The sequence below is a fragment of the Pygocentrus nattereri genome, chromosome 11 (assembly GCF_015220715.1).
Source record: "Pygocentrus nattereri isolate fPygNat1 chromosome 11, fPygNat1.pri, whole genome shotgun sequence".
In the NCBI taxonomy this organism is placed as follows: domain Eukaryota; kingdom Metazoa; phylum Chordata; class Actinopteri; order Characiformes; family Serrasalmidae; genus Pygocentrus; species Pygocentrus nattereri.
This window is the reverse complement of record NC_051221.1, coordinates 3715904-3730024: the sequence shown is the minus strand read 5'-3', so window position 1 is coordinate 3730024 and position 14121 is coordinate 3715904. Positions and strand designations below refer to the sequence as shown.

The 14121-nt window shown below is 40.6% G+C and overlaps 2 protein-coding genes across 5 annotated transcripts in view; one reads left to right on the top strand and one right to left on the bottom strand.

Annotated features, from left to right (window-relative positions):
• The window catches only part of LOC108412014 (zinc finger protein 501-like), a 32506-nt gene extending 28957 nt beyond the window's left edge, over positions 1–3549 (top strand). For both annotated transcript variants that reach the window (XM_037542647.1, XM_017683857.2), the window contains one exon: positions 416–3549. The gene's annotated coding sequence lies outside the window, so the exon portion shown is untranslated. The remainder of the gene's footprint in view (positions 1–415) is intronic.
• Positions 3550–6364: 2815 nt separating this feature from the next.
• The window catches only part of LOC108412018 (gastrula zinc finger protein XlCGF7.1-like), a 43478-nt gene continuing 35721 nt past the window's right edge, over positions 6365–14121 (bottom strand). The window contains exons 1-3 of one of the 3 annotated variants that reach the window (XM_017683864.2): positions 13161–13257; positions 9296–10891; positions 6365–7484 (exon numbers count right to left, since the gene is read on the bottom strand). In XM_017683864.2, the coding sequence (XP_017539353.1) occupies positions 9803–10786 (984 nt within the window). In that variant the 5' untranslated portion in view covers positions 10787–10891; positions 13161–13257 and the 3' untranslated portion in view covers positions 6365–7484; positions 9296–9802. Of the gene's footprint in view, positions 7485–9295; positions 10892–12840; positions 13133–13160; positions 13258–14121 lie in introns of those variants that run through there. The other 2 variants (XM_017683865.2, XM_037542652.1) reach the window with 2 other exon arrangements.

The window sequence follows — 14121 nt, the reverse complement described above, 5'->3', positions numbered from 1 at the left end:
CTGCCCTGTGCATGCTTAGTCACAGTTACGAAGCTGCGACTGGTCAGTCAGTGATTGTGAGGGCAGCATTAAGTTATGTTCAGTCAGGATTTATATAGAACAAATTTTTATATGGTCAGATGACGGTTGGGGGTTGGTTAGTGTAGTGGGTAACACCTCTGCCTTCTACGCTGTAAACTGGGGTTCAATCCCCACCTGGATAAGCTCTCTACACTATACCAATAAGAGTCCTTGGGCAAGACTCCCAACACCACCTTGGCCTCCCTGTGTAAACTGATCAAATTGTAAGTCGCTCTGGATAAGAGCGTCAGCCAAATGCCGTAAATGTAAACGAAGGACACAAGCTTCATTTAATAGTATGGCATTTGTTATTAGTTATTAAGTTTCTTTATTTTGTCTTTTGTGCTACTTTTAGAATCTTGGTGTGTGGTATGTGAATCAGCAGCCTGCCTGGTCCTCTTCAGATCATCATGTTGGTCTTCATCTGGTGGTGACATGGGGAGGAGAGAAGAAGAGAAATATCAACAAGTTACTGCGTGCCAGTACTAGAGACCTCTCATCAGTAACCTACGCAAGTCTGTTCACCACAGCATACAGCTGTAAACAGACCAGAAGATCACATCCTGAAGAAGTTCTTACACCATGTTTAGACTATGATATTCCAGTGTTGTAGTGTTCTCTGTGGTAGTAGGTGGTTTTTAAGGCATCGCAAGCATAACATGTATCCATGCACCGCGAACATGCTCACTTTTCCCATAGACTACGCTATAATCAACAAATCTGAAACTGGTCTCAAAGTTTGTGAGTGTTAAACAAAGAAAACATCTCTTAACACTAAGTCTGAAAGTTGAAACTTAAAGTATTAATGTATAAGAAAATATCCATCAAAGATGTTTGTTTTACTGCTGTTCTAATGTGTTTGTGAGTGTGATTTGTAATTTTCAGACTCAGATTTTAAAACTTTTTTTCAACTTGGTTTTGGAAAATTAGTTAGAGGTTCTTATTTGTTCAGTCCATCGAAGGAAGCATAGAAAAACCTCTGCAACCATATTTTGGGGAAGGAACACGCCTGAAACCCCTACACTATCCAGTTAACACACTATGAATTCCCATCCTTACCTTCCATTTCCATTTTGAAGTTCTCAATCAGACAAGGGAGCCAGTTCTGCTACAAGCCACTCTGCCACAGACCTCGATTCTCCTCTCCTGAATTTGGACATCTACCTATTCCTTCTGCCCATCATCTTCCATATGCAGCTGGTGCCTTCTAACAGCCATCCCTATTCCATGTTCAGGAGATTATAATCTGCTTTACTCTCATCTGACCTCTTTACCTGCCATGTTTAGCACCATGTTCTCAATCTGGTGTTGATCAGAGGAAGATGGGTTCTCCGGCTGAGTCCTGGTTTCTCTGAAGGTTTCTTCGTCATGCCGCTGGGAGTTTTCCCTCGCTGCTGTTGCCCTCAGCTTGCTCGTAAAGGTTCACACTCGGATGTCTGTTAAGCAACTTGCAATCATCTCACCATTGACATATTAATCAATTTAATCTCAATCAACAATCAAATTAATCTCCATTGTTTCTCTTATTGTACAACCTTAAAGCAACACACTACTTACTCCAAGTGCCATACAAATGGCCAACTTGATTAGACCTCTTTTTTTGCACAAGCTTACCTCCACCAAACCATATAAACCTTAGCATGCTGCACCTCTCTCAGATATCCAAATGCTCCACCACCTGATCAGCCCCTCATTCTGAATCCAGCTCAACCCCATATACCAATGGCAAAGTCATAGCAAGTTCTCTATCCAAGCTGCTACATTGCTTGTCATTGCTTCAGAGTCAGCTCTTGCAGGACACTTCCCTTGTCTTCTTATCCTATGAAGGTCCCTTCAGCATACTCTATATGCATGTCACTCATTCCAAGACCTGAACAGTTTCTGAATTCATCCTGGAGTTCTTTTAGGGGTCTGGCCTTCTAGCTCCAGGCAGAAGGTGCCCTAGTTCTCAGAGTTCTCTGCCCTCCCTCAGTCAGCCTGCCCTCATACTACCACCACATGTTGAAGGCCTCGGCTGAACTCAAGCAACAAAGCAAATAAAGCGTAGCAGAATAGCACAGAAAATTATCAAGCCCAAAACCATTTTAGACTCTACTGTCTCTACTGTCATTTAATGAATTTATTGGTGAATTAGGTTTTCAAAAAACTCGTGTTTGAGCTATAAGATGAAAGATGGCACGAGATGAAATATGTTATGCTGTGACTCGGCTAGTAATGTTAGCCACGGCAACAGACGAGTGGTGTTTGTTGAGTTTTGCATGCTGCTTGTCATCCACCGGACATGTCCAGTGTTGGATAGCCTTAAGAGTCCATTGTGAGAAACTTCTTCCAAAAGATAAAGGAAATGAAGTTCACTGCGGACCAAACAGAGGGGTGTCTTTGAATTATGCCTTATAATTCAAATGCCAAATTTGACTGAAGTGCACACTCCAGGCCTCTGTTCTTGTCACAGGATCCCATCTAGCCATGCATGACTGGCTGAAGTAAAGACGATTGATTTGCATATTGAAGGAGCTTTAGATAGTTTTTCGTTCAAACCAAGTGGAATGGAATCCAATTGGTACTGGATGTTGTTTTTACATATGTGATGTATAACATTCCATCTACTCAGAGTAGATGGTCTGATTGATTGGCCTCCTGTTTAGGAGAGATGAGAAAACTTTTGAAGTATATAATTATTGGGGTTCAGTTCTGTTCTGGCAACTGTAGTGCAGTACAGTGTAAAATGTTTGTTGCAACAGTCAATACTTAAATGCTTTAACTGTAGATGAAACTGGTTGCAGTTGTCAGGTAAGACAAAACAATTTGATTCGAACATCACAGCTTTTATTATTTTATTTATTAATTATTAATATTTCACAAGTATAAATGGTCAGCAGAAGTTTATTCAGTCTTACTTTATTCTTTGTCAGCTTTCTGATTAATTGTAGTAACTGCTCATTGCAAAGTGCCTTCCAAAGTTACTAGACTTTTGGATGTACCTTCAGCCTATTTATTTTAATGCAGTAGATTTGTTATTGATATCTTTACTATTCTTTATGTATTGTTTTGTTTAATTGTATTTAATCATTACAGGTGCAGCTGTTGGAAAATGGTTCAATTCTGTAAATTTTCTAAATGTTGCCTGGTCATGGCTGTTAGAGGGTGTAATGTCACTGGTTTGTTCAGTATTGACATTCCTAAAAAATCGAAACCCATCACTGCTTCTTGACACCAAGGCTTCACTCTATTAATCACTGAAACACTATTTTAAATAGGGCAGATCTGGGAAAACAGGATGTTCTAATAAAAAAAATAGCGCATGTATTTCATCTTATGTGCCTTGTCTTTATACACGTCATAACATCACATCTGTGATATGAACCCGAACTTACACCACAGTCTTCTTCAGGACACTACCATCACGGTATACCATAAAAATGATCAAAATGAAAAAATATGTAATAATAATGACTGTCGTTATAGTAATAAATTTCATAATGAGTTTCATTTGTATAGCACCTTTCTCAAGGTTCCTTCCCAGCAGCAAAGGCTGCACAAGGCAGAAGTTTTATGTATATAGTGCACAGGCATCACAAGGCAGATTTACGGAAAGCTGGGTCCAAGTCTGTAGTGAGCAAGTGGCAAGGAAAACATCCTCGGAGCAAAGTAACTTTGACAGGAGACAGGACTAGAAAGATAAACCTGTCCTACTCTGGTGAACGCCTGTTAGGGTTTCCTCAGCTGGTCTCTTTGCTGTTTGTGCCCGGTCTTATTTCTGTCACCTTGCTTTTTGTTTGTTTTCCTTTTTTTTGCTCCACCTTCTACGTAACAAGGCCCAGTAATTGTTCCTAGGTGTTTTTTTTGTTCATCCTTATATCTACACCCAAAATAACGGCAGTGTTTCTGCATAGAGTTGGTGTTTCTTTTACTGATGCAGCTCATGTGGCTATAGATAGTATAGTAGCATGATGGATGCAATGGCTAGAAGGTCACACGCTTTCAACAGTTGTTTTCCGGCTTACTGTATCCGGACTTTCTCCTGATTTCCTGAATGTTTTCACAATATTATGTATGGTAAGTGGTGACCTAAATTCTTTGCAATCTTGCATGAGAAAGGTTTCTTTATTACTGTTTGACAATATCTGACAATGTGTTGTACAAAGGGGTGAATCACCACCCATCTTTCAAAGACTGAGCTTTTAGTGGATTGTCCTTTCATACCAACCTGTTACCAGTTTACCTAATACTGTGTTTCAAAACAGGGTTAGTCTTGTATTCTTTTTTACCCTTTGTGTTATATATATATATATATATATATATATATATATATATATATATATATATATATATATATATATACACACACACATACACACACACACACTCACCGGCCACTTTATTAGGTACACCTGTTCAGTTGTTAAAACAAATAGCTAATCAGCCAATCACACGGCCGCAACTCCGTGCATTTAGGCATGTAGAGGTGGTCAAGACGACTTGCTGAAGTGCAGACCGAGCATCAGAATGGGGAAGAAAGGGGATTTAAGGGACTTTGAACGTGGCGTGGTTGTTGGTGTCAGACGGGCTGGTCTGAGTATTTCAGAAACTGCTGATCTGCTGGGATTTTCACGCTCAACCATCTCTAGGGTTTCCAAATGATAGAAAGGCAACAGGAACTCAAATAACCAACCAAAATCTCTGAGGAATGTTTCCAACACCTTGTTGAAAGCCTGCCACGAATAATTAAGGCAGTTCTGAAGGCAAAAGGGGGTCCAAACTTTTACTAGCAAGGTGTACCTAATAAAGTGGTGTGTGTGTGTGTATATATATATATATATATATATATATATATATATATATATATATATATATATATACACACACACGCATACATGTATATATGTACGTAGGTACTAACAATATTCTTCGGCAGCTGTCTGTAGAGTCAAGTGTAGGAACCCCATAGGAGGATTTGAGAAAACGAACAGTGATGAGGGAAACAGGACAGCTCATCTTCTTTGTCATCATACTCTATCACAACATTTCCTTGAAAGCAAACCTCTAATACTCCTGATAGTCAATCACAGTTACTAACATGGGCTAGCGCACACACATTTGTGCATGGCCTTCTACTGCATGGCTTTGTTTCATTTTGTATTAAATGCAAAATACTGAGGTTGTATAATTGCAAAAATACTGATTGAAAACTACAGTGAAAACTGTGTTGTCTGTCCTTTCTGGGTGTGTATAACTCTATAATTAATAAAAATAACATAACTTACATTCAGTAAAGCCTAAATTGATAATGTAATACCTGATTACACTACAGGGAATTTATTAAATCTTTAGGCTGATGCTATGTAATACTCTATTACATTATTGGTCATTTATCCCATGTCCTAGTCGACACATTGTCTAATAATGTAACGCTGTGTGAGTCCGTATTTGACATGTTTGAGAACTCTGGCAGCTCAATTAATATTATTGACGATCAAGAAATGTACTACATAATGTTATAAGGCATTGTCTGCTTAGATGACACGTTACATTACTGGGGAAGTTATCGTTTTTGGTTTCATTACATTTCTGACCAAGATATGTGTAATTTGTGTTGCATTACTGGACGATTTGGGACATTATTTCAACATTTGGTTCTATAGGGCATACTGCTGTAAAATCTGTAAGACCTCCCAGGTCGCATACACTTGTGTATCCTTCATATTCTCTGGTCTCCTCCAATATTTAGACAGCTGGTAAGATCACAAAACCAGTTTCTGGGTCACAGAGGAGGAAAAGGAATAACCGTTAAGGTTTCTAGATAAGCCTAAGCATTATAGAGATATGTAAATTAGCTCCGATCATGTCCAGTGCAGTAACATTTTCTAGCCCTAAGGTAAAACTGCTGAATATAATAACGGTGGGTGGTACAACAATGTGTCTACCTCAGAGGGCAAGTGTGGCCTTCTGAGGCAGGACAGTATCCATCCCTCATGGGAGGACACTGGTCTCATTTCTCAGAGCATAAAATGTGGTCTTTCAGACGGCTGTCAGTGTAGGAACGATCGTAGATAACCCAAAGCCAAGAACAGGCAGCAGAGTGGTTAAGCTGACCTTGAGGGGGAGACCAGACAAAAAGTGGCAACAAAGCCAGGGCTTCATAAAGAGAAAGTTAAAGTGGACGGACAAGCTGCACATATACCTCCTATCACTAGTGTGAAGGGTTAAAGAAAACACATTTTCATGTTTTTCACATCAGTCACTGAATCATCAAAAAACCCACGCAAGCACATAATTCCATAACGACGTGACAACCGAGACAGGATCCACATGCTCAAGAGGTTTATTGACAGTCTTAAGTGTTATATGACTCAGGAAAGAAATACAGCAATATACAGCACTGCAAATGTCATGACCATTTACAGAAGCATATTTTTCAACCAGTGATCTACTAGATAGATAGATAGATAGATAGATAGATAGATAGATAGATAGATAGATAGATAGATATTTAAGTATCATCTGCAAGGAAATTCATTTCTAGTCTAGGCCATACATACACGTTTGTTGAGACATAAAGAAAAACAATAAGTCACATGCATCCATACCATCCCATACATAACAGGACTACAGGCATCCCCACCCAAAAACTCACACACTTTGGTATGGTGTTCCTTAACAAGCATCATGGTCAGTGACAGCCTCCATAAGCATCCTACCAACTTCTGGGTTATAAACGTACCATTAGGTTGTCTACGATGCTCAAATAAGGGGGGGTGCAACTGTTGAAACAAACATTTAATACCGTAATACAAGTACTAGAACCAGAATGTTCCGACTCAGAACTTCTAAACATCTCCCACTTGAGTTGATCGAATGTTACAAGAATGCATGTCTAGAACAGGGTTGGACATTTCAAACGTCAAATTTAATATCCAAACCTGTAAGGCTTCTATGAACACACAACCCCCCCCCACCCCCGCCCCAAAAAGACCCGTTATCTATATTGTTTCATCCCTCAATATTTCTGAAGTTTGAACTTTTACACTTGATATATGATTGAATGCTTCATCAAATGTATTATGAAGGTTAATTCTCAGCTTATTTTTTTATTGATTTAACACTGTTGTTTGGTTTATATCCATGTGTAGTGTAGTCTGTATGGAAAATATGTGGGGGGTGTTAGTGGTACCTGCTACACAGCACACAAATGTTGGGGTGGGGATCCCTTGGAATTCTTAATATCAGACGCCCAAGTGTGTACACGCAAGATCTTCAGGACGTGATCTTCTGGTCTGTACACAACTCTATGCGGTGTAGAGCAGACATGTGCAGGCTCCTAGGGAGAGGTTTCTAGCAGTTACACCCAGTAACTTGTTGGCATTTCTCCTCCTGTCACCACCAGGTGATGAACTGAAGACAAGACTGGCTGTAGGTTCACATGCCTAAAAGCATAAAAGATAAACCAAAGATAATTAATGGCAGCATCTCAAACTGAAGAGCGCATGTAACACATCTACATCCTTGATCTGACCATGTCCAAGTCGCGTGCGTCCACGTTTCACTCGAAATGATCTACGCTGCATAGTAAAAACCAAGTGGACGCCCAAGCATCACAACTGCGTGTGCCTGATGAACAACTTACTTCACACCCATGGGCATTAAATTGGAGACCGTCCTCCCTGCAGCAACAGCCTTCACTTTGGTGGGAAGGCAACCAACCTTTTATTAAATCTCGAAATATGTGCAAGGGCGACACTCATTTACAATATAGCCGAGTATTAAAGCACAAAATAATACTGACAATAAAAGGGTAGCAATGAAACCAAAAGATACACAAAGTAAAAAAAAGTCAAAAAGGGTTCAATCAAAATGAACAAGTAAATAATACGAAAGTCAAATAAAACAAAAGATGGGTCATAAGATAAAAATAACAATAAAAAAATAGTAATATAGCTGCAAGCCGCAATTTGAGGGTCCGGTGAGGCCTTCTGCAGTTTGGGCCAGTGAAGCCCAACAAGGCCTAATGCAGTTCCAGCCTTATTTAAAGAGAGAGGACAAAAGATGAAAAAAGTCAAGAGTTTATCAACAGGCCTCAACTTGCCATGAGTGATATATACTGTTTAAAAAGTAAAAGCTTATTAAAGCTCATATTTCCTGAGCTATCCAGATTTGTATAGCAGGCAAATTCATTTTTTACTAAATTAATTTGTTTAACCTTCTGATATGCATGACTAAATGATGCTCAACGCACCCATAAGGGGCCTTTTGGACCAAAAGATGAGTGGAATGGAGGTCAGAATATATCGACCTGGTCTCCATGTAACAGTCAAGGGCTTTTATTAAAAGACGTTTTTCGACATTTGCACAGATCGACCTTTACACCTCGGTATAATAAGCTGCAGTCTTTGAACAAATGAGTCAAAACACCGGACAAGGATTTGACGGAACATGTAAACGCAAAGGGATTCAGGGCAAAGACTGAATCATGTGTCACTGACTTTATCTATAGCACATAAAATATATTTAATGGAGTGTAAAGATTTTAACTGTGCAAAGGGATCAATGACTGATCAACTAGAGGGATATACAGATGCTGCGAAAGTTATTTAGCAGTTACAGCACCTCCTAACCACTTATCTTATTCTGAATGAGTTCAGAAGGGTTCATTAAATTCTGGCAGCCAAATTGCTTATAAAGGTCATCATGTTTTGACAATTACTGATGAATTTTACATGAAGACTTGGCAGAAAACCTAGGACTAGTTTGCAAAAGTAGGTTTCGCATATTATGCAAACTAGCCAAAAAACTGGGTGAAGCTAACCTACTGACCAACTTTCATGTCTCTATGACCTACAGTTTGGCCTGGCTGATTCGTTTTAGGGCACAATCCGAATAATTACAAAAAATCCATACAATTCCAATAGGGTCCTACGCACTGACTATTAATGAAATAAATGAAGAACTAACTAAAATCATGAAATGATTTTGATTGATTTTGGAACCTGGCTGTTGGGATTTTTGAATTTCGTATTTCTAGGTCTTCTCCAGTGTCCGGTTAGGCAGCTAGCCAAAACTAAATTTCATTTCAAAATAATACACATCTCTAAATGAATCTGGCTCAGGGGACCTCCCTGACTGAAGTCATGTATTTCAAATAAACCATCCCATAGCAGTCAGCCTCAACAGTGAAAATTGTTGGATATGGTTTTATTGCATTCTGTTGTTTATATTCAGTGAGAAAAGCTTAACTTACCACTGCAGAGTTCAGACAGATGTTTCAAACAGGGCCCTTTTTGTCCGTTTGATTGTGGTGCTGACTTCTGGCTCTTTATCAGAAGATCTCTTCATCGTTGACTACTTGAACAAGCACTAAATGTTGGATTTGGTTTTAGTTGTTTAGTTGTATTTGATTTTTTCGGAGTCCAGTCCGACGCTGTGCTTGGAAGAGAGCTTGGGCGTTTACCGTCTTCTTACAAGCTGTTATTGGGATGGCAAAGTCTCAGTTCCACTCTCTCCGCAGAGCAAAGAAAATTACACAGGTTTTAAAGACTCTTCATAATTAACAGGTAGGTTGATGTATTACAGATGGACATTTGTAAATAAACACTAAAAGGGAAAAAATACACAACAAATAGCATACGTGGACGAGCCTACTTATTTTCTTAAGCAGATGATATATATACAATCTGTAAATAGTTGAAAAATATTTGGCAGAGCAGGAAAAAAAGAGAAAGTTCTCATTTCTGGGCCCAGTTGGGAGTTAGAAAGTTTCTACTTCTCTCTTGATGCACTTGTGTGTCTCTAAACTTGAAGACGAGAAGCTCCTCCGACACTCTGCACAGTAGTACTGCTCCTCTCCCGTGTGAACGTGCTGGTGTTTTTCGAGATTACTCAAAGTAGTAAAACTGTGTCCACACTCCGGGCAGTAAAACGGTTTCTCCCCCGTGTGAAGGCGCCGGTGTTTTTTGAAAGTGCCACTCTCTCGGAAACTCTTCCCACAGTCTGAGCACTGAAACGGCTTCTCTCCCGTGTGAATGCGTTGATGTGTTTGGAGATTCGCCGGTCTGGTAAAGCTCTGTCCACACTCCGAACACTGATACGGTTTCTCTCCTGTGTGGATGCGCTGGTGTCTTTGTAGATGACTCTGTACATTAAAACTCTGTCCACACTCAGAGCACTGATACGGTTTCTCTCCAGTGTGGATGCGCTGGTGTATCTGGAGATTACTCTGTCTTGTAAAATTCTGCCCACACTCCGAGCAGTGATACGGTTTCTCTCCAGTGTGAGTGCGTTGGTGTATTTGGAGATTACTCTGTTGATTGAAACTCTGTCCACACTCTAAGCAATAATACGGTTTTTCTCCCGTGTGAATCTGTTGGTGTCTTAGGAGATGACTCTGCTGATTAAAGCTCTTCCCGCACTCTAAACAGTAATAGGGTTTCTCTCCTGTGTGGGTGCGCTGGTGCGTTTGGAGATGACTCTGTACAGTAAAACTTTTTCCGCACTCGGAGCAGTGAAACGGTTTCTCTCCGGTGTGAATCCGCTCATGTCTTTGGAGATGGCTCAGTAAATTAAAACTCTTCCCGCAGTAGGAGCACTGGTGAGATTTGTCTTTGCTGGACTTTTTTTGCGATCGTTGCGTTTTTGCGGTTGCGTTGGTGTGAAGAGCGTCTGTGGACGTTTTCTCAGTACTGGAGCTTTCGGACACCACGTCCTCACATTTAATCTCACCCGATTTCAACATGGTGATGTATACCTCCTGTCGTTCCTTGAAGTGTTTGTGGAAAACTATGAATGACGTCCAGTAAAGTGGACACCAGGAGCTGGAGAACACGGAGGTCCCCCTTTCCTGGAAAAGAGAAAAAGAATGGGAAACTCAATGTGTAACATGCTTGATAAACTAGTGAGACGAATCTCAATCTCGTAGAACGGCATGAATCAGAATATCGTGGCTGTCCAAAGAAAACATGCATCTCCACTTCTGCCAATTTTTATGTTTCTACATTATTTCAGCACACCAGCTGTCCTTCACATGGTGATGAATGAAAGGACCAATAGAAATACTCCAAACTCACTTGGAATAAAACCTCTTCACATGAACTTAGATTAAGAGGTACGAGTGTTTTTGCCCTCTCCTGTAAAGTTACTAATTTGGACATACTTGTTTTTCTTTGGACAGCGACGATTTGCTACATCTCAGGAGTTCAATTAACCACCTTAATGGTGCACAGGTCAAATTCTGGCACCTCAGGCAGCATTGAAATTTGAACGGGAACATTCGAGCAAGAAGCTGGTGAATGAGAAGTGACTTTAACTTTGTAATAAAAGTCGAACGTTGAGAGACATTTCTGTGGAAAAGTTTCCTGTCAGAGATGCGAGAAAACCAGCAATAGCTGAGCTACAGCTTAAAGCAGAGCAATGCAAGTGTGCATTTTCATTTATATTACACTCTTTTACTAGCACATCAGCACATACAGAGACATATTTACAGCCAAGATGGTAAAACGGACATAAAATATTGTGGCTACCAAGGTGGTTTGATTTTTCTTGAAAGGGCAAAAGTGTTCCTGACCCCTGACCAACATGATCCTGACCTACACCTGTATAAATGGAGACAGCTGTTGGTTGTTGGTAGCGGTGGTGTTTACACCACTTGGAGAAGACCTGCGTCCCATCAAACCTGGTTCTCCAAAGTGCTCAAGAAACAGCGTACTGCAAGCGGCAGTTCTCCTCAAATGATCATCTGCCTTCTTGGTATCAAGATTAAGAGCATTGTGATTGAACCAATCTACCAGCCCATTAACACCCTGCTGAAACAGATCAATACCAGCATTATCCAACATTGGTTATAACAGGCAGTGACAGTGCTTTCAGTACATTTTACCTGCTGTGCTCTTTTAATAAGAAAGTTCCTGTTAGATAGGGTAAGCTATATAAGATAAGGATTCATTTCTAGTTCAAACATTTTTGACAGCAGGTCATCAGGTAAGTCCCGAAGAAAAAGTGCTCTGGCGTATGTATGAGGCTTGTCCAAACAGTTTAACACAAAGTGGACCAGTTACTGCATCTTCGGTACCACGGCCTTGTTTACATGCAAACTGACACGGATCTAATTCACCATTCACTGCCTTTGTAAGATGCTGAACTAGGATCCACTCATAAGGTTTCATAACAACCGATATTACTGCTACTGTGGGAAAATCCCTGGGACATGGTTTCCTACTGTTTTCCATTTTTGTGTATCTACAGAAAGCTGGAAGGCCGCTTGCCGAACTGAACCCAGTTCCTTCGCAACTGACCCCAGAACAAAAGCACTAATAATATCTGGACCAGTGGCTTTTCTTGCATTACTGCATCTGAATGTGCTTAGATCATCATTTATGTCCAAAAGAAAACGAGAGGGGCAAAAAACAGTAAATCAACACAACAGAATGAAATTAAACTCCAAACAGGAACTTCATCTAAACGGCTCAAATCGAGGTAGATCACTTTTATCTTCAAGATCCTGACGAAAAAGGACCATTTGAAACCATTAGGAGTAAATCCTAATGGTTTTCCTTTCTAAAGAAAATTGGCCTAATGGTAGAAAACACTGGTTTCCTGTAGAACACCTTTAGATCCCATTAGGAAACCATCAAGTGCATTTAGAATCAGCTAACGGCCACCTGTCAAGCCATTTGGACTTTTCTAACATTAGGATTTTTACCCATTACAAAAGCCAAAACACATTAGAAAACCACCAGGACCCAAGAGAAACACTTAATGGTTTCTGTGGGTGGTTTTTCCAGCAGGGTCTACCTGAAGCAGAAGTAAAGCTGATCATCTGAAGAGGCTTAGCAAAGCACAAGCCCATCAAAGTGCTTCTTACATGTGGCTGAGTGAGTAGGTGGCCCTCTCTGCCCACCTTTAACGCCCTTCAAGCCCACCTGGAAACAGTGGCACCGCCTGGGCTAAGAGCTAACATTAGCCTCCTCAGCTCAGCCTGGACAAAGGCTCAGCTCACAGTCCACTTGCTGAACATCTGCCTTCACGCATGGCAGCACTTCTCCACCCGTTCCTGTAAGAGGGAGTGAAAACACGGTGGGAGCCACGTGAAGCGGTGCTGGAGAAGCTTTTACCTTCAACAAAACAGGTCCTGATCTTCTCTATGAGAGCACTGGAGACTTCTAAAGTCTTCTCCTCCTTCTCTTCTTCTTTATTTCCGCTTCATTCTGTTTGCAGAGCTAAAGTAATAGACCTAGCGCCCCCAAATGGACCGCAGAGCACTCACAACCTTTAAAAAAATCCCACCTGTATTCCGACAAAGCCCGCCTCCTGCACGACGATTGGGTAGAAGTCCATCTGAGCAGGTCGCTGCTTGGCCGGTTTGGAATCCGTTCAGGGCACCGAGCGACCAGCATTAGGTGACTTAATTTTAGAAGATGTAAAACTTTTCAGAGTTTTTGTCCCAGTTTAGCACAGAGTGACGCTTTAACACCCCACAACTCCCAGAAACACGTCTGTTTCTGTTTAAATCGCCTCAGAAACGCCTCAAATGTCAAATGTCTGGAGTAAAATGTGGGTTTAACTCAGGAGTCGCAACCCAAATATTAAGAAGAGCAGTTCTGTCCTTTCAACAAAAACCAAAGCCCAGCATTTCAGGTCCATTTTACCATCTCGCCTGCAAATACGTCTCAGTACGTACTACTGAAAATATAATCGAGCACAGACTCACTCTGCTCTGCTTTAAGCTTCGGCTCAGCTTTAGCCGCTGTTCTCACATCTCCGGCAGGAAACTTTTCCACAGAAGTGGAATAGTTTCTTGTAAAATATCTACATGAACTCAACATCACGATGATAGTATTGTTAAAACAGTGTTATAATGAGCGGCAGAACTTTGTTTTACTGTAAAGGAGGATTATTTTATTATTACTTGCTAGTAAAGGAGGAGCCACATGTCACCAAACCCCTGGTTTAACTTCACAGTCTCCATCAGCTGTTCAGACTCAGATTCACCGAAAAAACTCAGATAGAAAATAGTAAAATCTACACAAATAAAATAACTAATAAACAAGATAAGCGCTAATGTTGGATAGATCA